We start from the raw sequence: 27,420 nt of genomic DNA on the forward strand, positions 1-27,420 counted from the left end.
CAAAGTAAAGAAAAAAGCTCTCAAGGGACCACAAGCTTCACAGACTTGTTTCAAGTAGCTGACGCTCTCCCAACTCTGAACAGGTCTTCTCACAAAAACATCTGTCAAGTCTTAATGGTTTGAGCTACAAATGAATATGACCCCACGATCGAAAGCTGAGACTCTCACAAACACGAATGGGTTCTCTGTTTGCTCTATGATTCCCACAAGCTTGACAAGACTTGTCTCAAGGGTCCTAAAATTCAAAATCAAACAGCTAAATGATCCAAGGAACAGTATGACCATCTTAAAACAATTCCCAAGGCTTAGATGCTTAGGTAGCCTTTTATACTAGTACCTGTATAGGGGTTGAAAATGACAGATTTGGGCACTGATAAATGCCTAAATTGGAACGCAGTGGCTGTAAAGTAACATGCTATACATGACATCAGAGCTCTGTCTCTGCGCTTCACAGTTCTATGGGTTTTGACTGACGGACGTTCTGAACCTGAGCACCCATCCCTCCCGCTAATTGGGCAACTTTAGCAAATATTGATGAGATATTTGATACATTGAGGATTACAATAAATACGGCTTTGATGTCTGTCATACAATCAAGCCAAACACCCGTGAGTCCATATGTGCACTTCACATTTCCATATAATACAACTAATGTCATAGACAGCATCAATGTTTACAATCACTATGTTTGATGTACAGTTAGTTACAATATGACATGTCGTCATACCCTGAGTTGTTCTGAACAGAATGAGCCTATGTTGGTCTATTGTGAAGAAATTTCACTGCGGCACACACACCTGACTCCTTTCTATGTGCACCAAAATGATGATCTGTTTCCCTGAATTGCATTGTGAAAGCCTAACAGTGTAATATCATATTTTAGAACGTAGCTAGTCATGTTGGCAATATAACATACTTTCAAATGATGCCCACCTGACCCAGATTGTGACTTAAAATGGACAGTGTTTGGATTGCATAGTTAGTCCTCCCACTCAAACCCTTGTAATTCCTTTGTCTTATGCTGCACCTAACACACATTTTCCAATATTGTTATCATGTGACAGAATGTATCCAGAGTATTTTCAGATTTCATTATGAACAAATGCAGCGAAAAGTACAGTAAATGTAAAATACACATAAAATCAACAGTGTAATGTTTGGATTCAGTCTTGTGTCAGGTGAAATATTGTCCTTACCTTTGGTCTAATCATTTTCACATAATCTCCAAACTGTTCCTTTTCAATTTCTAGCATTGTTATGCATATGCTTTTCATATTTCTTCTGTAAGAAACATTTCAATTTAAACCTATTCATATAGGCCAATTCCCACGAGTGTAAAGGGTTAAATACATTCATGTTCAGATTCCCATAATATGGTCTTTCTATTAATATGAATTTGAGTGATAACAACACATTTCCAACATAGATATAAAAGTAGAATAGAATTCACTTCACCTTCCCCTTTTTCTAACCACTCCCGCTACTGTATTCCCCTACATTCTGTATTCTGTCAGTACTGTATTGCAATGTGTTAGTGTTCAGATTCTGCCATGTCCTGGAGGAAAACACCCTGACAGGAGTTTAATTGAAAGCTCTACGCTACTGTACGGACAGGCTTAGCAGCTTTATCCCACTTTCTTAGCGCTGTGACACTCTCTGGTTCTCACCCTATCAACACCCCACCTCCATCCCCTGTCTCCCCCAGAGAAGGACTCTGGCCAGGGCAGGTGCTGAAAGACTGAATGGTGGGAGCTGGAGGGCCTCCGCTCCCATCTCAGCACTGGCTGGCTACAGAGCCAGAGCCCAAGGCCCTGTGCAGATGATGAAGCCCCATCAGGGTGATGCATGTCTCTGTTGATACGCCCGACGTCTTTACATGAACCAGAAAATATGTTATCTGATATAGGGCTCTCTCCAGACCCCACTCCCACCCAACATGTGCCCTGGGATCCTGCCAAGGAGAGCTCGCAACTCGCCTCTCTCTTACCTGCCTGCTCAGAGCGGAGTAGAATAGAACAGAACGAGGCCTCGCCTTCATGAAGCCCAGATTCAGGTACAAATAAAGGCACAGCCCCTAGGTGTGAGAGTGCTTCTCTCTCTTCACTGGCAGGGAGAGCCCTTTTGATACTGTGGTCAGACAAGGAATAGCTCCCAGTTTCTAATGATTCCTCTGAAGACTGCAACATTGTGGTTCAGGCTGCCTTTTCAAAGCAGATGTGTGACTCTAGAACGAGATGGATTTATTTTTTAACTGCTCCATCCATCTTTGGTGAGCAGCATCTCAGTACATTCTAAAAAAGTCATCCTATCCCTCATTTTTTCCCCAGTAGGAATGCTCTTGTGCTCCTCTGCTTTGTCATGTGGAGCACCCCAACTATGATTTTGGTTTCACATCATGTAGCAGACACTCTTATCCAAAGAACTTACAGGACTAATTAGGCTTAGGTGCCTTGCTCAAGGGCATATCGACAGATTTGTTTCCTAGTTGGCTCTGAACCAGTGACTTTTCATTTACTGGCCCAATGCTCTTAACCATGATGCTACCTGCTGCCTTGGCTGAGGCAGTGACTCATCATGACTCTATGTGGACTCTGCTTAATCGGCAGTGTTGTGGGTTTCTTTACTGTACTGCATTTCTGTAATTCTACGACCAATACCAGTATAACTACATGAGCGTATTGAAGAGACGCTAACACGGAACCCAAACCGGTTGCGTGCGTGCGCCATTGTGTGCTATCGTGCATAAATGTATTTTGTCCCCCCACACCAAACGCGGTCACGACACGCAGGTTAAAATATCAAAACAAACTCTGAACCAATGACATTAATTTGGGGACAGGTCGAAAAGCATTAAACATGTATGGCAATTTAGCTAGTTAGCTTGCACTTTCTAGCTAATTTGTGCTATTTAGCTAGCGTGCTCTTGCTAGCTAATTTGTCCTGGGATATAAACATTGAGTTGTTATTTTACCTGAAATGCACAAGTTCCTCTACTCCGACAATTAATCCACACATAAAACGGCGAACCGAATCGTTTCTAGTCATCTCTCCTCCTTCCAGGATTTATCATCTTTGAACTTGTATGGTGATTGGCATCTAAACTTTCATTGTATTACCGGCAACACAGTTCGTCTTTCAACCCCCCACGTGGGTATAACCAATGAGGAGATGACACGTGGGCACCTGCTTCTATAAACCAATGAGGAGATGGGAGAGGCAGTTCTATTTTAACCCATGGCAACGCAGACGCTCGTTGGCGCGCGCGAGCAGTGTGGGTGCAATAATTGAATAACATGGATTTCTAAATGTATTTTGCGACGCTGCTCGCGCACGCGACGTGTCCGGTCTGCTCAGCATGTAAGCCTGAACAACCAGTGGAGATCCGTGAGCATTGTTTTCTCTTTCCTTTTCTTTATACTTTCACTCCCTTATCTCCAAACCTATATGTTTATCATCTAAGTAAACCAGATACGTTCCAGTGTTAGGATACATGAATCATTCAGTCTTTCAGTTCATTAGACATTCATTCCTTCTCCCTCCAACGTATCTCTCTCCTTTCAACCACTGACCTATGATAACTGAACCAGTGGCCAAAGGTTCTGGCTCCCCCTTTGAAGCTGACCTCCTTTAAATGTTTAAAAAACCTCTTGCATCATCCTCTCTGGCTGGGCTCGCCCACTCGTGCATGTTTGGGTGAATGAGAGGATGATGCGTGGGCCGTTGGGTGGCGGGTGGGCATCCCGATACATCATGTGGATGCAGCAGAGTGGAGGCCAGGGGCTGCGGGGTTAATGACTCTGTGTTGCAGTGGGACGCGCTGCGGCTCTCAGGGAGGATAAGGCTGGCTGTGTAGGGGCAGGTAGTGAGCAGGGGTCACATCACTCACATCAAAGGAGGCCAGGGTCAGGGTGGTTGGCCATTGGACTGCCCTCAGGGAGACAGGGAGGAAGGAGAAAGAAAGAGGGGAGAGGTATATGAGGGATGGGGGGGCAGAGAAAGAGAGAGTGAGGGTGGAGAGAGACTGAGACAGGGTCAGGGAGAGGGGAGGGATAGAGTGCAGCGTCTATACTTTCCACTTCGTTTGAACATATGAATTAATCTCCCACAGTGGCGGAAAATATCTGCTCTGAGCTCCTGTGGACTGTCAAGGGAAAATACTCTGTGTCTATCAGTGTCCTGTGTTTACACATTCACATTCACAGGAGTTGCACCAATCAATGGAATTACAGGAAGCAGAAAAATGAATTCCAGGCTAAGATAATGGGTCTAGACTGTTTTCGTCACTGAAATTTCAGTTCTCACACTGTCTGCCTGCATGTGTGTGAGTTCAAGAGATCACATATCATCTTGTGATATCCTGTGGTACTGAATGACACATATGTGTGCTGGAATGTGAAATTAACTGTTATATTTCCACTAACCCTCCAAGAAAACCATTTCACATTGGTTGATGGAGCTTTACCACTCCCTGCGCTGCATCTCATTCTTTATGCGTTGCAACATCCAACTTGTCCACATGCCCATCCACATTCTTACAGAAACCGTTAGTTCGTAGCAGAGTGAATTGATATACAGTGGGGTCCGGAATTATTGGATCCCTTGATAAAGATGAACAAAAAAGATTGTATAAAATAAATAATACAAATAATGAGTTATATTGTATTTTACATTCTTTTCTTTTTTAAATGACTTTTCTTTTCTTTTTTAAATGACACTATTAGTTATTGTCCTGTTGGAAGATTCACTTGCTGTCTTCTGTTACAGCTTTCTGGCAGAGGCAATCAGGTTTTTGGCAAAAATGTCCTGGTACTTGGTAAAATGCATGATGCCATTTACCTTAACAACAGCCCCAGGAGAAGTGAAAGGTAAATAGCCCCGTAACATCAAAGATCCACTACCATATTTTACAGTAGTGATGAGGTATTTTCTGCATATGCATTGTTCTTTTGAATGGCCAGAGCCACCATTGTTGTGCGTGGCCAAAGAGCTCTATTTTCATGTCATCTGACCATAGCACCGCCTGGAGTTTGTTAAACAGCATTGGCACTTGGATTCGCATCGATGTTATGGTAATATGACGCGAAAATAGAGGACTTTGGCTGCCGCACCAGCGGTGGATTTGGCCTTCGAAAGAACAGTGCTTACACCCAATCCCTACTGTAAAATATGGTGGTGGATATCAAGGATATGGAAAGATTCTGTATGGAGGAATGGTCTAAAATGTATGCTCCAATCTCTTTTTGGGGAGGGTGCTGGAGTATTGAAACAGGGGAAACAATATTTTATTACTTGTTTAAAAAAATCTCTTTCTCTTAGGAATTCTAGTAGTATGAAATTATGTATTTACTGATCAAAAATATAAACGCAACATCTAAAGTATTGGTCACATGTTTCATGAGCTGAAATAAAAGATGCCAGAAATGTTCCATACGCACAAAAATCTTATTTCTATAAAATTTTGTGCACAAATTTGTTTACATCCCTGTTAGTGAGCATTTCTCCTTTGCCATGATAATCCATCCACCTGACAGGTGTGGCATATCAAGAAGCTGAACAAACCAAATGATCCTTACACAGGTGCACCTTGTGCTGGGGACAATAAAAGGCCATTCTAAAATTAGCAATTTTGTCACACAACATAATGCCACAGATGTCTCAAGTTTTGAGGGAGTGTGCAATTGTCATGCCGACTGCAGGAATGTCCACCAGAGCTGTTGCCAGAAAATGGAATGTTAATATCCCTACCATAAGCCGTCTCCAATGTTGTTTTGGAGAATTTGGCAGTATGTCCAAATGTCCTCACAACCACAGACCACGTGTACCCACGCCAGCCCAGGACCTCACATCGGGATTCTTCACATGGGGGATTGTCTGAGACCAGTGACCCGGACAGCTGATGAAACTGTGGGTTTGCACAACCGAAGAATTTCTGCACAAACTGTTAGGAACCGTCTCAGGGAAGCTCATCTGCATGCTCGTCTTTCTCACCAGGGTCTTGACCTGACTGCAGTTCTGTGGCGTAACTGACAAATGCTCACCTTCGATGGCCACTGGCACGCTGGAAAAGTGTGCTCTTCACGGATGAATCCCAGTTTCAGTTGTACCGGGCAAACAGAGTGTATGGTGTTGTGTGGGCGAGCGGTTTGCTGATGTCAATGTTGTGAACAGAGTGCCCCATGGTGGCGGTGGGGTTATGGTATGGGCAGGCATAAGCTACGGACAACAAACACAATTGCATTTTATTGATGGCAATTTGAATGCACAGAGGTACCGTGACAAGATTCTGAGGCCCATTGTCGTGCCATTCATCCGCCTCCGTCACCTAATGTTTCAGTATGATAGTGCACGGCCCCATGTCGCAAGGAGCTGTACACAATTCCTGGAATCTGAAAATGTACCAGATCTTCCATGGCCTTCATAGTCACCAGACATGTCACCCATTGAGAATGTTTGGGATGCTATGGATAAACATGTACAACAGCATATTCCAGTTCCCGCCAATATCCAGCATCTTCGCACAGCCATTGAACAGGAGTGGGACAACATTCCAAAGGCCACAATCAACAACCTGATCAACTCTATGCGAAGGAGATGTGTTGTGCTGCGTGAAGCAAATACTGACTGGTTTTCTGATCCATGCCCCTATCTTTTTTTTAAGGTATCTGTGACCAACAGATGCATATCTGTATTCCCAGTCATGTGAAATCCATAGATTAGGGCCTAATGAAATTATTTCAATTGACTGATTTCCTAATATGAACTGTAACTCAGTAAAATCTTTGAAATTGTTGCATGTTGCGTTTATATTTTGTTCAATGTGTGTGTGTATGTATGTATGTATGTAGGTAGGTAGGTATGTATGTATGTATGTATATATATATATATACTGTATATATATATAATATACTGTATATATATATATAGCTCAGAATTGGAATTATTTATTTTATACAGTCATATTTCTCAACTTTATCAAGGCATCCAATAATTCTGGACCCAACTGTAGCTTCCCATTAGATAATTTAAAAAATGGTGTGTTATGTTAGGGAGAACACTTCATCATAAATGGTCCCGATCATGAAGTGATTCATATGAGATTCTGAGGACCTTCTAAGCTTCATTAGGCTGATCAACAACAAGCTCTTCTGTAAAAGAGCACAATGTGAGCATCAGGCTGTGGTTGGAAACAGTGATCAAGGAGTGGTCAACTCTGGTCAATATGTCTTCCAAGGTAACCAATCAACTGCACCAAGGGGCAAAACCAGCACAACACATGTAGACAGACAGACAGAAGATTTATGAGGGGCTTCAGAGGGGTTGGCCAGACAGCAGACCTTTAATCCTCAGGATTATCTATTGAATAAAGAGAAGCTGGGGACAAGTATGTATAATTAGTTACTGCTGCTGCCTACATTGGGATGACAAGATTTAACATTTGTTGCATTAACAAAAATGATGTGTATACAAACAAAGGAGCAAAAAGTCTATGGTCAGAGTTTTTGTCCATTACACCACACTTTGGTGTATCACATTATTGTCTCTTATGGTTTTGCATAGCTGTCTGTATCTATGTAGAGTTGTAGTCAAACATCTTATCTCTGTACAGAGTCCTATAGATCCCAAATTATGAATTCAATGTTTTATGTTTAAGTAGTTTTGTTAGGTGTCACAATTCAACAGTAAGCGTCATCAAAATAAAACACAGGTCAAATCAGAAAATACAGAATCCTCTTTTAAATTTATTGCAAGTATTCCGTATTCTATATACATGTGTGTTTATTTACACCACAGTAATCAATCTCTGTCTTTCTTAGACATTTGACAACTGTAAATGAATGTCCTGATTTCTAAAGCAGGATGATTAAAAAAGAAAATACATTTAGCCTAAATAACAAATTAACAAAAAGAACCGGACCGACTAACACATTTCATTGTCGATACAACAGGAACAAGTTGATTTACAATACAGGAAAAAAATAAATACTATCGACAAGTAATATTCTATCAACTACAAGCATTTTAAAAATAAGTCTTTGTCCATACATAAAACTGACCTTTAACATATAACATGACTTCCATATATTGGCAGAAATTACGTGTATTTTGACTGATGTCTTGTAAAATCTCTGAAGTGACCATGATTACATATTATGATTATTTGTCTCTATCAATCTTTGCCTCTGGTTCTTTGCATTCTACATTGTTAAAGGCGTCATACACCATACATATCTTTGTTTGCTCCAGTTGAGTTCATGACTGTAGTCGTAGGAGAAGTGCCAATTGTAGGAGCATAAATGAAAAGATTGAGAAACAACACACATTTACTGGGTACAGTAATACTAATAATACTAATAAAAATTGTATTTTCAATGACCAAAATAAAAATATGCAATCACCTTTTCACCGGTTCTAGCTTATATCTCTTATAAGGGCAGTGTCTGAATGAGAACCACTATGTCAGAAGGTTACTTGTTTCTTAGCTTTCGTTGCAAGCGAATACCAGGTACATTTTTCACACACCTTCCCCAGACAAACGGCAAACCACATCCAAATATTTCCAGGTCAAAGTGTGTGTTGTACATGCCAGAGTTAGAGAGGATATCAATACACACTTCCTCTACAGAACACACTGTCATCTTATTGACCTGTCAACTGCCTATGACCACACCGTTATGCACACCCGTATCCATGGATATGGTGGTCATGTATTCAAAGTAAAGCCGAGCAATACAATGTCTTTCATATAAGTATCTAATGTTTTCTGCCCTTTGTCATTTTGATTGACAAATCTGGCCAGCAACTCACCGAGTATGTTTTCAAAATAGCCAAGGAAAAAAGAATCACATCTTCTGAATTTCTGTAGAATGGTTTTAGAAAGTAAGCGTTTCACTACAAAAGCACCAAACAAAATGGAAACTTTTTTTTGCACAAAATCTAAAGTATGTAAAGATCTACAGAATAAAGGTCAACAAAATTTCTACTTGAAGCAGAAAAAGAAGAAAACATATCCTTCAAGCACCAAGATGTATAATACACTATCAAAACAGGACATTTAAAAAATGGGAGTCTCTTGATAAAGTCACTTCTGTCCCTCATGCAAAAGCATTGGCTTTTAAACTCGTATTTAGTTGTCCTAATAAGACTCCTTAAAACTCAATGGTTAATGCTTGTCTCCACCTTGTTTTGCTCATCCTCGTGATGTTTGCCCGTAGGCGCAGTAACAAGTCAACTGCAAAGACATTCCCACTTCCTCTGAGCACCAAAGTCCAATGCTCGAGGCATTCATGGCTCACCCACTAATCTCACGAGACTGCACTGCCATACTGTATATAGCTTAAAAAATATAAATATAGATGTATCTAAAGTCCCACCTTATCACTGTCCTATTTTCTATAACGTCTTCATCTTTCCTATGAAGAAAACCCTTTTAGCTGCTCTCATTCCACTCTGGCATGATGCTGACGCTGTGCACCGCGTGGTACTGATGAGGCGACAGTGTGCGCGGGATCCCATGTGAGTACAGGTACTCGTTGCCTTGGAGACCTGCAGTGGGTGACTGGATGCCTGCCCCGGGGCTGCACTGGCGGCCCAGAGTCTGATGGGCCATGGGGCCCTGGTACATGGCGTGGTGGGCGTCACCCAGCTGCGGAGAGGCGTGGCCTGCCACCCCACTCAGTCTGGACACCAGGGGCCCCGAGGTGAAGTGGGCGGAGAAGTGCTGGTAGGGCAGCCGCTCCATTGGCTGCATGGTGGTGACGGAGCAACTGCCGTAGGGCGAGACGCCGGCCCAGGTGTTACAGCTGATGTCCTCCAAGCTGGGGACGGGCTCGGCCCCCTGGGAGGCGCTAGCGTACATACAGGCCTGCCTCTGGCCGGACTCGGTCCTGTAGGGCCCCCCGGGCAGGCCCAGGCTCTGTGGGTAGCTGACGGGACGGTAGTAATGGTCGTCCTCGCTGGAGGAGCTCTCCAGGTAAGCCTTCTTGTAGGTGTGCTCCCCTGAGTGACAGTCATCCTCCACTACGGACCGACAGGAAACAGTTACAGTTACAGTATGTACACATACTGTAGACTCCTATCAGCTGAACAAAACATTGTACATATTTTTACTTTAGTAATCAACTATGTTTCCCTTTTTTATGCTTCCTAACAACCCATCCCATTAGCATGTATGGCTCATATATCATGATAGCCTGGCCCACCTTTTCTCTTGATGCAGTGGTAGTCCTGGCTGTGCTCGTGTGGGAGAGGGTAGGAGCCAGACTGGGGCAGGAGATCCTGTGAGGTGCTGGTGGCCCCGTTCTCACACTGGGTGTACTGGGAGGCCAGGCCACTGGGGTTGGCAATACCCTGCACCTCCCCACTGAACGGGCTCTGGCTGGTGCCCACCCTCTGGCGCACCGTACTGCGAGGGACCACCGGGTACTCCTTAGTGCTGCAGACATACATACAGAGACAGGGTTAGGAAATGATGATAACATTTACTGTACTGTATGCTTCTTCAACTAATATTACCACCACTACTACTACTACTATCATTGCCATTAGTATTTAATCATCACCTAAGTATCCTAGATCAATAATCCTAATTATCCTCGTTATAGTATTTGTTCATTTATTTGCATTCATAATACATTTTCACATGCAAAAGAAGAAGAAAAATATATTACTTGACAGCCTGGTATCAACTTGAGGACTGCGCCTGACCTCAGTCATTAACCATGGCTGACTTATATACACACTCTCTTGCATCCAATGATCGGACACTATACCCTTCTCAATGCTAAGAAACCACACTGACCATCAATGAGACAAACCCACTTAGGATTCCCAGGGAGACGATGTTCCAGAGGATCAGTTTCTAGTGGAAAGACAGGGATTTATTCCAGTCACATTAATCTACAGGATCCATGAATGGACCATTCTTGCCTCTTCCGTTTCTTTGATTTCTTTGACTGTTACTTTTGAACCAGTGACCTGGTTTTGCAATAAGCTCTCTCTTGGAAATATTAACCAAGACCAGACGTGCTGAGCTTACTGTACTTGGCAAGACAGGACAGTGGCATTTAGGAGTGATAGTCTGGTTTGGCCTTTGGCCAATTAAAATCAATTTACAAATGTCTATAAAAAATAACTATTTCACTTACAGCAGTATTATCTTGTGACATGAACCAACTTAATCAACGTCTGACTTAGATAATCCCAAATTAAATTTGCAATATCAATTTGTTAAAACATTACTGCAGGTAAGAAAAAGGAAAAACACCCCAATAGTTTCTTAAGTATAATTTCACTACAAGATTTGCATTTAATGTGTCCTATCACCTACTGATGGGGAAAATCAGTCAACCAAAAATGACTCACCTGCAGTGGCTTACTAGAGAGAATGTTCTGTTCTCCCATTCCAAAAATTTATGGGAGGCAAAGTTTCACTGCAGCATTGGAAAACAAGGCTCCTTTCCCATTTTTCTCTGATTTCGGAATGCTCTGTTTGAAAGGCCATGCAACACCTTAGTTGGCGATCTGGGGAAGTCTCAAACCAGATTTTCTCCTTTGAAAATGGGTTTTCCACACTGTGTGGACGCATGCGTAAAGCACTCATCTGGAATGAATAAAGGGGAGGGGCATGTGGTCGATGCTGCTGCTGGACCAGCCATATCATCAATGCACAGATGAGTGGTAGGAGTATTGGGTAAAGATGGATGTCATTGGTTCAGAAGGCCCTGCCAGATAAGCCATAAAAGCCCTGGGACACAAAGACTGGCCTCTGCTCAAGAACTACACTTAAATCACAGCTGGGGAGAGAGGAGCAGGGGGCGGTGGGGCTCACTGAAAATAACACTCATATCTGGTTTGCATTTCACTGACTGAAGGATTACAACGGTGCTTGTGAAGTGACACTGATTACAATGTTAGTAATCCTTATCTACTGTAATAGCGATTACATTGTCTAATGTCTGTTTCCAGTTTATCCTCTTACAGTATAGTGTGCTAAACAACTGCTAATGATGGTAATTTTGGATTATTTCTAGTAGGCTGAGATAGAAAAGTTAGGCAATTTAAGCACTGAACCAAAGCTTGGCCATTGGCTATGTGTCTGTTTGAGACTGTGATAGGTTTCTACAGATGTAGGTTCTTAATTTGACCAGTATTGTCATAGAAAAAGAATCATGCAGCAAGAGGATTTGAACGTTTAGTCCATAAAGTTGCTTGATCGGTGGTTGGGCTATTAGCTGGATAAAATAGGCTATATGACAAGTGCAATACTGTTAATATAACTGTGTTAGTGCAGGTTTTCAGTGAATTTACGTAAATCACAAAGCTCATATGCATTTCCTGTGGTGCAGGAAACTTCTCAGTAACAAAAGAGTGATCAAATTAAGATCCTACATCTGTACCTTTGCATTCTGGACATCCGATGGAGCTCCATGTCATCACTCCCACGGAAGCCTTTTGCAAATGGGTTGTTCTCTATCTTCAGCTGGGTTATCTGTAAAACAGCATGCACATTTGTAAGTTGTTACACAATTCAACCGTCAGTTACAACAATATGTAAAAAGAAAACTTAATATCACAATGCTCTACTTGTGTTTCCTTTCCTCTATATTCTGTGAGGACTTGTTGTATCCTTTGAGGCCTATAGCAGTATATGTTCACTTAAAACTAGCGTGTTTACCCTCCCGTGTGGAACATCAGCCTCATGATGCTTTTGGGATGAGACACTTTCCATAGGTCCACATGCGCTGTGGTCAGTCTCGTGACAAACTGAACCTTTCAAATAAGCACCTGGGGAGAAACCTCACAAAACCTGTGGTTTGAAGTCTGCTATTTAACAGTGCTGGGGAAGCTACTCTGGAAATCTAGTTTACCAAGCTACCAATTACTTCACACTGGAAGAAGTTAAACTACACTAAAGCTACCCTTAAGAAAATACAGTTGAACTAAAGTTACTTTGAAAAAGTAGTTCACTACATCCAAACTACTTGGTGAAAAAAATCTGAAATGCCATATACTACAAATTGCAAGAACCAGTCACTTTGGGGTCATATGTTCACAAAATGTGGAATTTACCCTATTAAACACAAAACAATGTTTCAAGTGATAATTAGGCAGGTCTGATGGCAAAAAAGAATGCAAAGTATTGCCTACCTCACCTATGACCATTTAGATTAATTGAACATGTGCTCAGTGTAAACACACAATTTAATCCCGAAAAACAACATTAATTCATTAATTCTAAATATGAACACTTTCTATCATAAAAGTATAGCTGGACCACACAGCTCTATAAATATTAGAGTGGATCAGGCTACAGTTCTAAAGTTGACGCCAAAAATGTAATTTTCCATGGACTGTCCCCCTTTAAGGGTTCCAAGTAGAAAACTTCTGTGTTCCATGTATAACCCCCTGTGGAAAGGGTTCTACCTGGAACCCAAAAGGGTTCTATGACCGGTTACCATAAGGGGACAGCCGAAGAATCATTTTAGGTTCTAGATAGCACCTTTTTTTTTCTAAATGTAGTAACGACTCCGAGGTTAAACAGAATGCAGGGATCGCCCTCTCCCAATGGCGCGCTGTTTCTGGCAGGTAGGCCCTAATTAGTTGGCGGGTCTAGTGCTTACCGCCTCACAACAAGAATGGATTTTTGTCCTCGCACTGGCTCTCATTTTCTACGAAACCTTGTACAACATCTCTTGTTGAGAAAAAACACGTTTTTAGCTTCTCGTTAATGTATGGTGCCTTTTGGCACCATGTAGATTTTCATTGAGAAGCAAATGTAGAAAATAAAGTGTGGATAATAAAGAAGTTTTAAGGGAATTCAATCTTTTTTTTGATCGTTTTCCAACAACATAATGATTCTCAATGTTAGTTATCTATTTAAAAAAGCAATACTTTTGAAAATAACTGTTGGTGGTACAAAATGTTCGCAAAAATAACTTGTAACACACCCTCAACAAAATAGCATACCCAAACGCCGAAGTAATCGCTTAGGCCTACCATGCCTGTTTAATTGCAAGCCTAATATGCAGGATAATTCAGGTGAAATATTACATTATAAAGGCGGGCAAGAATAGCATAGTAAATGCAAATGTTAATGAAACGAAACCTAATTCACTAATGAAACTTTGATGAAAAGTTTATATTACTGAGCGTCAATCAGGTTGAATCAATTATCACTTGGACGAATTCCTACCGGACTATACAAATGTAAGACTATTTCCAAACGTATATTATAAATATTGAATAGTGTGCTGTTGGGTGTATCAAAGAAAGCGCCGTGAATTAACATTGATAGTATGAAAGAATTAGACAAGCCTGGGGTAACAGAGTTTCCTAACAATTCTGGAAACATTTATAGGCTTATACACCCCGTTAAATACAAAGCAAGTTGTTACCAACTCGTTAGATATACTTGTCTTTACCACAGATAGCAACCATGACAAACATTCATTCATAATACAGTAGGATACTGCATTTGTTTATATCATGTATTGCATGTGATATTTGGCTATGGTATTTACTATAATGCAATTATAATTCGTTAGAGGTAGTCAATTAGCTGGTACATGTATACGTTCAGATTCAACATGCCTAGGACCAATGCTTTTCTGTGTGCTATTTGCCTATTGATTTGAGAACAGAAGATGTGAAAACGCGAGTTGTTTTCAAAATAGCTTACTAAGAAGGAAATTGCTATATTTGTTCAATACAAGCCTATAGTATGGTCAAGTTTGACCGTTTTGACGGCAGATGGCTGCGTCTGCTCATGCGCGTTAGTGCCCTTTCCCCAAAGTGCATGGCATGATAACTTTCTCTAGTTTAATTGGCAGATGTAACCTTCTTGGATTATGTATTCGTGGAAAAAGTTACGGTAATCAGACATCTATCTGGAAGTCTGGCAGGCTCTGGTAATAATAATTAGCCCATGTTGCATTCTCAGGTCCCCTCAATAAACTCCCTGAATATAATTAATGGTTTCTCCAGAGTTTCAGTCATTTGAATTTCCTGTTTCTCAGAGTCTTTGGGAATTCGGATTGGCTCAGGACACATTAAGGGTCCTCGCCCCCTTGCATATTCCCTCTGTTCCACACTAAAATCTGACTCCGACATAGTTAAAAACGGATGTTAAACAGACGCAGAAACGATAGGACAGCACTCCTAAGATTATGAGTCGTCAGAATTGAGGAAAACGAATTCTTTAATATTATTTCGATGTCTTCTCTAAACGCTCCAAATCGCAACCAAAATAAAACGCATTCAACAAGTGGATGTAAATGTTTTCAAGTTCATATAGGAAAATATCACAATAAATATATGTATGCCTAGATATGGTAGTGTACATGAAAGAAAATATACTCATGTTTTAATCTAGAATTGACTTATTTAAGTAGAACTAAAATTATAATACTTGCAAGCTCGAGTCCATGCGTAATAGTCTATGTGCCTGTGAAATATCACATTTCAATAAGAAACAAAAATAAATGCATACATTAATTAATTGTTTATGATTAAAATAATCACAATATGGACTATTTCGACATTTACTGCAGCTTCAGTATCCTATGGAGTTGGGCACATTGGTGACAATAAAACAAGCTGTTGCTTTATTTCTTACAGGCTATAGGCTACTACATTTTCTCTAGTAATATACAATAGCATATCAATAAAGCGCAAACATAATAAAGAACATACACTCATAGGCCAGTAATACAACTTTCAAAATGTATGAGGAGTATCTGTAATTCGTATCGTTGAGTTTAAAGTTTAATGAAACGGGACCAGTCACTGAAATTACCAAAAGTCTCTTGAGGTCGTGCCTTATCCAATATTTTGGACATGCGGTTTCCCCGGCCCATAGGACAGCTTACTCACATCTGCCAATGACTGAATATGATATCGGTGATTATCAGACGTGGGCCTAATGTTCTGCCACTGCTCATGGGGACATATAATTACATCGGACTCCATTTCTTGCGAAAGGATACACCCTATCCGTTTTATTATTCAAGCTTTGATAATGAGCTCATTCGTCGGCTGTACGTCTTACCGTCAGGTCTTTAGCAGCAATAAAGCCTACAGCATGAGCAACTTTCTGATGCTAATGAACTGTTTTCGATTATTCCATGAAATTATTTTCTACGTGTTGTGACGTTTTGTGTCACTTTCAATTGACAAGGCGATGCAAAAAGGCGGTTTTACTCTATGCCTATAAGTCAAAAAGTTTGTATTAGTTATAAACTATGTGTAATTAATTACCAATCTATGATACACTGACAAATTCACAACAATTTAGGCTATTCACACACACACACAATACAATGACTTAAATATGTCCAAAATCGAAGATTTACCTTATGGTTCTGGTAGGACGTAACCGCAATGAAGGCAGTCTCTGGAAAGACGTGGGTACAAAACGCAGTGTTCTTGGAGCCAAAGCCGTTATTTTCATCTGCTTTCACGATGTGAATCCTGGGTTGGTATTTATGCATGGAGTTGAGGATAATCTGAAGAGAGAAATGTATGCCTATTTGTATTTTGACAATTTCTGTTTTCTCCTGACAAATAGGCCACCCTGACGTATAATCTCACCAAAACACAAAGTCTGATATTATCAAAATCACATTCAGATAAATCTAAACCAGTGTTTTTCAGTTGAGTTTGCCCTAGTACTACACAACTGATTCTACAAATCAACTCATCAACAAACCTTTGATTAGTGGAATCAATCAGGTGTGTAGTGCTGGGGCAAATGTGTAACCATTTGGGTCCCCAGCACCAAGAATAAGAAACATAGTTCTAAACCCATTCAGAAAATTATGATAAACATCAAAATACTATTGCTAGTGCTTTGAATAAAACATACAAATATACTGAACAAAAATATAAACTCAATGACTGAGTTACAGTTCATATAAGGAAATCAGCCAATTGAAATAAATTCATTAGGCACTAATCTATGGATTTCACATGACTGAGAATACAGATATGCATCTGTTGGTCGGATACCTTAAAAAAAAGGTAGGTGCGTGGATCAGAAAACCAGTCGGTATTTGGTGTGATCACTATTTGTCTTATGCAGCGTGACACATCTCCTTCATATAGAGTTGATCAGGCTGTTGATTTTGACCTGTGGAAAGTTGTCCCACTGCTCTTCAACAGCTGTGCGAAGTTGATGGATATTTGGTGTGAACTGGAACACGCTGACGTACACGTCAATCCAGAGCATCCCAAACATGCTCAATGGGTGACATGTCTAGTGAGGATGCAGACCTTGGAAGAATTGGGACATTTTCAGCTTCCAGGAATTGTGTACAGATCCTTGCGATATGGGGATGTGCATTATCATACTGAAACATGAGGTGATGGTGGCGGATGAATGGCACAACGATGGGCCTCAGAATCTGATCACGTTATCTCTGTGCATTCAAATTGACATCGATAAAATACAATTGTGTTCATTGTCCATAGCTTATGCCTGCCCATACCATAACCTCACCACCACCATGGGGCACCCGGTTCACAACGTTGACATCAGCAAACTGCTCACCCACACGATGCCATACACGTGGTATGCGGTTTAATGGCTGTTTGGATGTACTGCCAAATTCTCTAAAATGACGTTGGAGGTGGCTTATGGTAGAGAAATTAACATAAAATTCTCTGGCAAACGCTCTGGTGGACATTTCTGCAGTCAGCATGCCAATTGCACACAAATTATAGAGTGGACCTTTATTGTCCCCAGCACAAGGTGCACCTGTATAATGATGATACTGTTTAAGCAGCTTCTTGATATGCCACAACTATCAGGTGGATGGATTATTTTGGCAAAAGAGAAATGCTCACTAATAGGGATGTAAACACATTTGTACACAGAATGATAGAAATCAGATTTTTGTGCATATGGAACATTTCTGGGATCTTTTATTCCAGCTCATGAAACATGAGACCAACACTTTACATGTTGCATTTATATTTTTGTTCAGTGTATATAAAACATACATTAAAACCAAGAATACTCATATAGCAATTCACTTTTTATTTTACCTTTATTTAACTAGGCAAGTCAGTTAAGAACACATTCTTATTTACAATGACGGCCTACCCTGGCCAATTGTGTGCCGCCCTATGGGACTCCCAATCACAGCCGGATGTGATGCAGTCTGGATATGAACCAGCGACTGCAGCAACACCTCTTGCACTAAGATTCAGTGCCTTAGACCACTGCGCCAATCAGGAGCCCAAGATACAGTATATGTACATTTATTTGACCATATAATTTAAAGTACAGTCAAAATCTAAATGTGAGCATAGCTTATATGTAACTCTACAAACACATCACTGAAGGGCATGACAGTAATACATTCAGTAATACATTACAATGCTCTTTACATCCCATGATAATGCACATATGTCAGAAAAGATGAGTTCCCATTGTAACACGTGAACATCTTCTCTTTCCCTGCATTTGCCCTGACCCCTCTGGTCTAGTAACGCTAAGTGATGACTACTACCATTGGCGACATTAAGACGCGGTCCACCCAGTTGAACTTGAGCCCTGAACTCTTCTCATGAGGCCATCTCATCCGCAGGCTTTAGTCTAATTGGTCTGACATACTGTGGAGTCATGGGCATCAGCCATGAACAATCTAATGATTTTTAATTTCATTAAATCCACTTACATTTGCAGATAACAAAACAGGGTTTTTTCTCCTTTGCCCCCTAAGGAACCCCCTCCACCCCTGCCCCTGGGCATTCCACCTATTTCTTATCTGTAGGGTTGTTTTAGTACTTTCCTTTCAATTGCCATGCTGCAGAGAAAAGGGAGAGGATGCCCTGACCTCCTAGACTGCTGGGGCATTACAAAGACATGAACTCAGTGGATTCTCACAGCTGATGGAACAGTTCAACCTCAGAATAGAGAGTAAATAGTTATCCACTGTGAAATTTCCAAAAGCACTTTGATAGTAGGTTAGTGTACAATGCATTTGATTGTCTTTGAAACCAAAAATGGGTGAATGTATTTCAACAGCCAACACTGGAAATGCATTATGACTCACATTGATGTTACCCATTAAAAATACAATGGGGTCAAAGCTGAAGTATTTTTGAAGTATTTTAAAACACTGAATTAGATAAACGCTGTGGGAGAAAACAGAATGTATGCTCACATTCACCAATCCCACCACAAAGCCTTCAGAGGAGGTTGGTTAGGGACTTGTAAATAATTTATGAACAACAGCCTATATCACCGCAAATGTAAAAGTTATCTGTCTTACAGATTCACTATGATACAAACCATTGGGATGCTTTGATTTAACACATTTAGATGGCTGCAACCTTGTTTTCTAACTCCTGGAGACATCTATGTGTCATGTGACCTACACCAGGAGTCTGGTGTTAATTTTCTACAGACAACAACATGAACCACAGACAGGGTTGGGGTTCCCTTCGTGTCTGTCAGTCTGTGAACGGGTGACCACAGAGCATAGCAGACCACCCACTAGGCCTCCAGCACACGCCTTGTCTCCCTGCCCAGTTGCCCTGGCTCTCTGCATCTCCATTCTCCCCGACTCTGTATGATAGTATTTAATGATAGTGAGGGATCAGCCTGGGTCCCCAGCGGCTGCCCTCTGCTTTCAAGTTCCTCCACATCAGAGGGCTTTCTGAAGCCTTTGGATTAACAGGCTTTGTACACCATCATCTATTGCTCATCTCACACTGCCATTGGAACATAAACAGTGGGATATCCACACTCCACCCTCCTGGCTAAAACATGTGTGGGGAGGACTGGACGAGTGCACCAGCACCAGCAAATTGGGGGAGAAGATGCATTACATTGAGAAATGTTTCGCAAGTTGAGAGGGAGATCAAAGCCCTAGCTGAGGCTTGTGATAAAACGTAGGCCCTAAACTGAAAATGTGTAATCATATGTTTATATGCATACTATTGGTATCAGATAGAAACTAACGCCTCAATTAGCAACCTAACCCAAATAACTGAGATTATACCATCTATATGATTGAGAGTCAACAAACATCAAATATATAAATTTTGTCAATAAGATGTATTGTAAACTTTAACAATAGCAAAATGAACTGTAAAAATCAAACCAAATATCAGAAATCCCTTCAATAAACTCACATTCACACTCAATTACAAACATATACAGTCATAAAAGCATTAATTTCAACCTTCTGAACCCTACAGGAGCCACTGGTTTATCCCAGCATGCTCTCTGGCTGGGGAGGGGAGGTCCTGCTCTGTTCTGCCTAATTACCAAACAATTGTAATGTAAAGTTCTGTTTCAGGTCCCTCCTAACTGTCTCCAACCTACCTCACTGACATGTTTCAACTCCATGTCTGACGCTAGTAATTATAAATTGTCTCAAAGTTATTTCAACCAGCTGGACAAACAAGCTGATAGAATCGTTTTTTGGCCCAGCACCAGTATTTCATTTATGAATCCTATGGAACTTTTTGAGCACGAAAGAGGGTATGCCAGGAACCACTGCAACCAATTAAAAATGCATTCTGGCCCGAAATTTACAACACTGCTCACAATCCAACTGAACTGAGCTCCAATTTCATTCTACCAGCTGGGATTTGGCAAGGCAACAATCACTATAAATTCTCACACACCGCCAAAGGAGTCATGTGATCGAGCAGAAGATAGATAGTGCTGTGTGTGCTGTAGGTGCTTTGGTCAATGGTTAAAGAGAGTACAATCTGTCCTATTGCTGACTTCAAAATCACACGCATTGTGCTGTAGATTTGCAGTGAGCCCATACTTTTACACATGCAAACAATGCGAAATGATTTCCAATCAACATACTCCCTACTACAGCTATCATCAATGATGGCAAATTGCTGTTAAATCTGTGACCATATGATTATGTGCTGACCTTTATAGTGTTATGGTTTGCATCCAGTTTGTTATTTGCTTAAATCATTAAAATAATGTTGCTCCACTCTGAGCAGAAAGAATAGGCTCAACCAACTGCAATTCTAATCAGCTTCATACATGTAGAAGCAACAAGCAGGTGACTAATATTGACACTTCATGCCATAATTCAAGAGATGGAAAGAGTAAGTTTATCACTTAACTTTCTAGAATTGTTATAGTTTTCTAACTTTTTTCTTATTGGCTATTTTGTGCATAATCCACTTCCTTATTTCAATTACTTTAACAATCAATATTGTTCTTGTGATTGTCAATTAACAAAATATTAATAATTGCATAGGGCAGTTTTTATGTCCAATAAAGGATATAACTATTGTATCGTAATCAGTCCTATCCTGTATTCTCTGTTTAGATGTCTAATTTGGACACAATGTCACCCAAACCTGGAACCACATGAACCACATCTCTAGCCAAGAGCACAATTTTTAACATCGAAGCAAATCGATTATGTAAGTGATGTTTGTGTGTGCTATATTGTTTCAGACATGGATCACAAAATCTAGGGTCTTGGGAGTTCATAATGAGAGCGTCGTTAAAAGGAAAGAAACGGATGCCATCTGACTTCTAATCTTTACTAATGCACGCAGATGTTGTGTTGATAATTATAAGCCACGGTATTCCTTTACGAAAATCATTATGCGTCTTACAGACCAACCCATAATATATGAAGAGCCGTAAACATACATGTCCAAAAGGATCCAGGTGGTTGTTCGTCAGTTTCAGCTTCTGGAAAGAGACTAGCTGCCTCATCCAATGCGCCCCAGTCGCAGGAGAGTCCGGGTGAACGTAGAGCCTCCCGGGCATGGCAGGTTCGGCCTTCCCGGTCACAGACCTGAGAATCACACCACCAGAGTCAGCGTTTAAAAAAATACTTTTCCTACTTCCCCACTGTTTCCCACTGCTGTTTGTGAAAATGCCTCAGGCATAGTTCACTTTTCATCAGAAATACAGGTTTAGCCTAATTTGTAGCCAAGGCTTCTTCGAAATAAATTAATTTAAGCTATTTGGAAGTAGGCCTAGGGTTTGTTCCAAAACTGGAGACTTTACCAAGGTCATACCATTATAGGCCAATAGTTCATGAAATTGAAGGTTCGACAAATGCCTTTAGTTTGTAGTTTTTAATACTGTCCACGTATAGCCTATTTTTGTTTAGCCTACTCTCACCCCAAAGGAATGCGAATGGCACATTTTTGTAAAAAAGGCTATTGTGTGACAATAAATGCAAACTGAACACATGTTTTTATATAATATCCTACATTAAGACTATAGTCTTGTGTCCTATGGCGTGCTATACGTTGACCAACAACAAATAACCTGCAATTTGGCACGGGCGAACATTATTTTCTTAGTTGACCAAGAGCGGATTAGTTCCACAACATGCGCTGAACAGGTCATTATCAGCGTTATTTGCATGTGATTATACTCTTTAAAAACTCTCAATAGTGAACCACTGACCCCAAAAAGGCATTGTTGACCAGATGGACATGACAAATAGTGTTTAAGCTACGTTTCACTGACGGTAAAGAGAATGCCTCAGAGGTGTCAGAAGAGAGCTACACCCTCACCATACGAAACATCAACACTATATTAAAGTCGCATAAAACACAAAAATAGCCTAAGCCTCCAGTCGGTAGTCAACACAACTCCACAGCACTTTCCAAGGATCCCCCTACTCAATTGCCCTACTCCACCCGAAAGCCATTTCTTCTTCTTCGGATTTGGTAAAATTTTATTTTAAACTACATTAGGCTGCACAGCCTACAGCAACATGTTTATACATTTGAGACATAAGGAATAGTTTGCTAACGATTGCCTACTAGGCCTACGAAATGCATGGGAAAAGAATTTGAGGCATAAACCGTAGGCCTAACCTTACAAATTCAATAAAATGTTTTTTAGTCCCAAGACTGATTATGAATCTCATTCCATAGCGTGAAGTATAAGGCAATTTATTGACATAAACTGGATACATTCTTATAGGCCTACTATGATAATTTATTGCACATTGACTACAGTTTCCATATATCGATGTATGCAATAGTAGTAGCCTGAGGGCATAGGCCCATATGCTACTGAACTGCACTGTAATGCTATTAAAACTCGCAAACAGAAAACGCCTCATTATAGGGTTGTGAAACATCCTGGAGCTGAAAATACGTATCATAATGTGTTCACGTGATCATGTTGCATACAGGTAGTTGTGATACGGCTTTGGAAATTGCCTGGAACGATCCAAGAGGCACTTGTTTTGCAAAAGTCCTACATACCATTTATTATCAGCGAATTTGTAGCGATGGTCGTCCGCAGGCACGACATCCATCAGGAGTATGTATTTCGTTTTAGGGTTCAATCCAGTGACCTTCACTTTGAAGCTGGGAAACATTCTTCTGCAAATGAAGCACGATGAAATAGTTACACAATGCAAGTGCAAATGTTTCCCATGAATAAAGTATGACTGCTATCATTGATTGAAGTGACCATTTGCTTAAGGGAATGTAGGATTATTGACACATTTATGGAATAGTCGATATTGTTCAACTCTACATGATGTCCTGCCTGTCATATAAATTGATTACAGTTCCGAAATCATACTGTTAAAATCAATGAACTTCTACAACCTTGACACAGGCCTTGCATAGAAGCCCACAACTTGATCCAAATTTAGCAAGCTTAAACAAATCTACGAATGACCTACACACCACGTCTTTAGGGGTGGGTGTAAACCCCACTGGTTCAAAATGAATATCAACGTCAGACACATACAACCAAATGAAGCTTAGAACATTAATCAATAAAACAAAAGAAAATAAATGGGAATTAAAGTAGCCAAATATATATTTGTTCGTTTGGAAGCGACTGCATACTTTTACGCATGCAACAAAAGAAGCGAATGTACTCCAACAAAAGAAAATAGGCTATTCTATGAAGGAATGGGCCTATTGTTTCTCGGTTTAAGGAAGCTTATTTTGCATCAAATGCCCCACTAAAACCAGATGTGTGATGTGTGCACATATATTTCCAGATGTGCCAATTTCCACAAGTAAAAAGTCAGCAATGGTATAGAAATTGCTAAAGAAAATAAGTCGTACGCTGAAGTGGCGATTTGTTTTACTAATCCTTTATTTAACTAGGCAAGTCAGTTAAGAACAAATTCTTATTTACAATGACGGCCTAGGAACAGTGGGTTTGCCTTGTTCAGGGGCAGAACGACAGATGTTTACCTTGACAGGGATTTGAGGTATCAACCTTTCGGTTACTGGCCAAAAACTCTAACAACTAGGCTACCTGCCGCCCCGGGTGATGGGAAGGAGTAAGGGCTGATGGTTAATAAAGTCTTAAGCCAAAAAGGGGGAATGAATGGGCATAATATAAAGACGGCTTTATGTAGCTATGAGAAAAAACATGAACCTAATGTACCCTAAGAAGGCTATTGAGACATCACTGAAATTAATAATAAATACCTAAAAGCCACAAGACGATTTGTGAACATGAGCAGAGACCACCGACCATCATGCATATTGAAGTTCACAGGTACACGAATATCTCAACCATAGAGTTTCTAAACAGGCCAGTTAGACGGAATTGCTAAACGGATTTACACTCCGCCCCCCTACTTTTTGTCTTGAAAAGTCATTCGACAATGTTTTCAATATGGCAAACGTGACGAACACTAGGGTAGAATGAAAAGAATATCACCTATTCAATTTGGAAAAATACACGTCAAAAATAAAATGGATGGAGAAAGTGAGAGAAGATTACAAGAATGGAGGTGATATAACGCGTAATATATGCCACGTGTTGTTTATTTGACTTGTATCTAGCCAAGGGTCTGTCTTAAGAAGACTCTGCCTATATAGATGTATTTATGGCGCTATCTCTTGGCCTATTGAGAAAAGTGAAAGAAGGCCTCCTTCCAGGAACGAATACAGCATTAATTTCACTATCACATTTTTGAAAAGTAAAACCTCTCATCTCTGTGCTCATACATCAAACGTAACATGGACGGATTCACTTTTTCAGACACAGAGCTGCCAAAATTAGTACCACTAAATGTTGACAATTTTTTTCAACAAATAATTATTCAAACATAACCTCACACGTAGGCCTAAGCGTATTGCAAACATGGATAATTCATCAAATTAAAGCATACACACATGACACAACTAATTTCAGTAATATATTGGTATATGTATGTATATATTGACCATGGCAACAATATTTAAATAATTGCATGTTCCTAAAAATGTATCTGCATAGCCCATAATGCCAGTGTATGCAGGCGTTGCTCTCTTACCTTCCTGCTTTGGTGATAATCATCTCCGTCCCCACCTCGTGAAACTTCTCCCACAGTTCCCTCTCGTGCAGGTACACTTTTATCCCCTCCATTCCCTTCATAATTAGACAAGTCAAACGAATATCAATATCACTTTTCCTTGCAGTTGACATCATTCTGTAAGCTTAATTAGCCCAATCATTATACAACTAATATATACTTCTCTATGTCATGTCATTCATACCGGGACAATGTTGCACTGTAGTATACATTCCACTATAGTTCAACAAAAACCTATAGATACAATAGCATTTCATATTAACCTACTATTCACATGTGGCTACTCTGAAGCAATACTATAGATAGGCATATAGGTCCAGAGCAACCTCTAGGCAGTGACCTGAGGCTGTCGACCTGAAGTGCATAGGTTCAAAATAGTTAGTAACGCTGACCTGTTGAATATATGTCGTCTGGGAGGATGGAGATTTGCCCGAAGTTCCATTTTGTTTATCTGCTTTACTCTCGGAGTGTAATTTCTTTGACTCTGAACCGCTTGGCGAATTTTGGAGCCCAACGGTTTCATCCTGGTCCGCCATGTCTGGAGCTCCGGAGACCAAGGCCTCAACTGTCAGATCGAAACAAAAGCACATTTTAACGTCACATTCTCAGTCCTGAATAGACCTATGCGCATAACTTTTTTCAATACATTTTTGATGTGACATTAGCCAATTGAAATTCCAGTTCGACTGAAATGACTTGTAGGTCAAAATAAAATAGCCATGACATGCTCAACACACGCAGTCCTCATACTTCTAATACATTTCAGTCTGCGACTCTTTCATTGAACAAAGGTTGAGCGTGAGTCGTAGTGATTCGCAACTGCTATACGTCTATGGCTTTCATTATAATTGATATAATAACGAAGAAAATAAAGACAGCAATAATTGTAGCAGAAATTATTGCGCAATAGGAAAATATCTAGTAGACTATTTTTTAAACTAGGGAAGTCAGTTAAGAAAAAAATATTATTTACAATGACAGCCTGCTGGGGAACAGTGGGTGCCTTGCTCAGGGGCAGAACGGCAGATTTTTACCTTGTCAGCTCGGGGATTCGATCCAGCAACCTTTCGGTTAGTGGCCCAAAGCTCTAAGCACTAGGCTACCTGCCGGCGTGATGTTTTTTGTAGGGAATCTAGACAAATTATTACAAAAACCTTAAATTCGGGACAAAGCCGCCCGGCTATGTATTCCTTGGATGCTAGATGGTGATGGTAACAACTACCACCACTGCAAATAGTAAGATATATGTATTTGTATAAACAGAGAGCACGACGTATAGCCAAAATGGTCTAATGTACGGCTTCTGTATCTAAACGCGTCCCCAGCTCCTTGCAAAAACAGACCTGATGTTTTCCCCAATACGAGGGCCTAAACTGACATGACCTGCGATAACAATTACTATAATGAACCACTAACCACGATGACACCGGGTAGCCTACTCCGTACAGTAAAAACGGATTTACCTTGTAACCAGAAACGTCACTTTCAATATCGTGAAGCTATGCCACAGCCGAGGTAGTTTCTTCAAAAAATGTTTGCTAAGAGTTTCCACCCAATTCAATGTATAATCCCAATGTGTAGCCCGAAAAGGCTATCCAGTATCTCCATGGATTGTCTCTATCTTCAGATTGACTGCAACCTAGCGACCAAGACCATTCAAGACTCTTGCAAAGATGGCTAAAATAACGCGCGCGGCGTTACTTTATTGTACATTTTATAGTCGATATGTTCGGGAAGCCTTCCCTGGTGATAGCACATAGCAGTATAGCAGTGTTCCAGAGGAGCAAATCCGTCAACGAGCTTCTTTCCTCCCTCCTCTCTCTCTCTCTCCCTCCCTCTCACACACCAACAGTCCACAGTAGTACGCGTTACGAAGCGGAAGCGCTGAGTCTGTGACGAGCAGCTTAGGCTAGTTTGGGGTGTCCTCTCTGCCTATCCAGTGCCTGAACAGGAATGGTCACCCTCAAGTATAGTCTTCTTCATGTCCACCCTCCCACGTCCCTCAACCCCCTATAAAACCTCTCATTTACTGCTAAATCTGCTGGAGATATTTTCCTATTGCGCAAACTCAGTAACGTTTGCAATTGTGATTTTGTTTACAGAAATAACTCGTCACGGTCAATTAAGA

At 40.7% G+C, this 27,420-nt stretch overlaps 1 protein-coding gene across 1 annotated transcript; it reads right to left on the reverse strand.

Annotated features, from left to right (window-relative positions):
* Positions 1-9,427: 9,427 nt before the first annotated feature.
* Positions 9,428-25,828, reverse strand: LOC120021777 (T-box transcription factor TBX5-A-like). Its single transcript, XM_038965626.1, has 8 exons — positions 25,685-25,828; positions 25,254-25,348; positions 23,227-23,346; positions 21,644-21,791; positions 16,350-16,502; positions 12,396-12,487; positions 10,200-10,432; positions 9,428-10,017 (listed from the first exon to the last, which is right to left on the reverse strand). The coding sequence occupies exons 1-8, from the start codon at positions 25,826-25,828 to the stop codon at positions 9,428-9,430; spliced, it is 1,575 nt and encodes a 524-aa protein (XP_038821554.1).
* Between the last annotated feature and the right edge of the window lie 1,592 nt (positions 25,829-27,420).

This window comes from Salvelinus namaycush, chromosome 26, assembly GCF_016432855.1.
Source record: "Salvelinus namaycush isolate Seneca chromosome 26, SaNama_1.0, whole genome shotgun sequence".
Classification (NCBI taxonomy): Eukaryota; Metazoa; Chordata; class Actinopteri; order Salmoniformes; family Salmonidae; genus Salvelinus; species Salvelinus namaycush.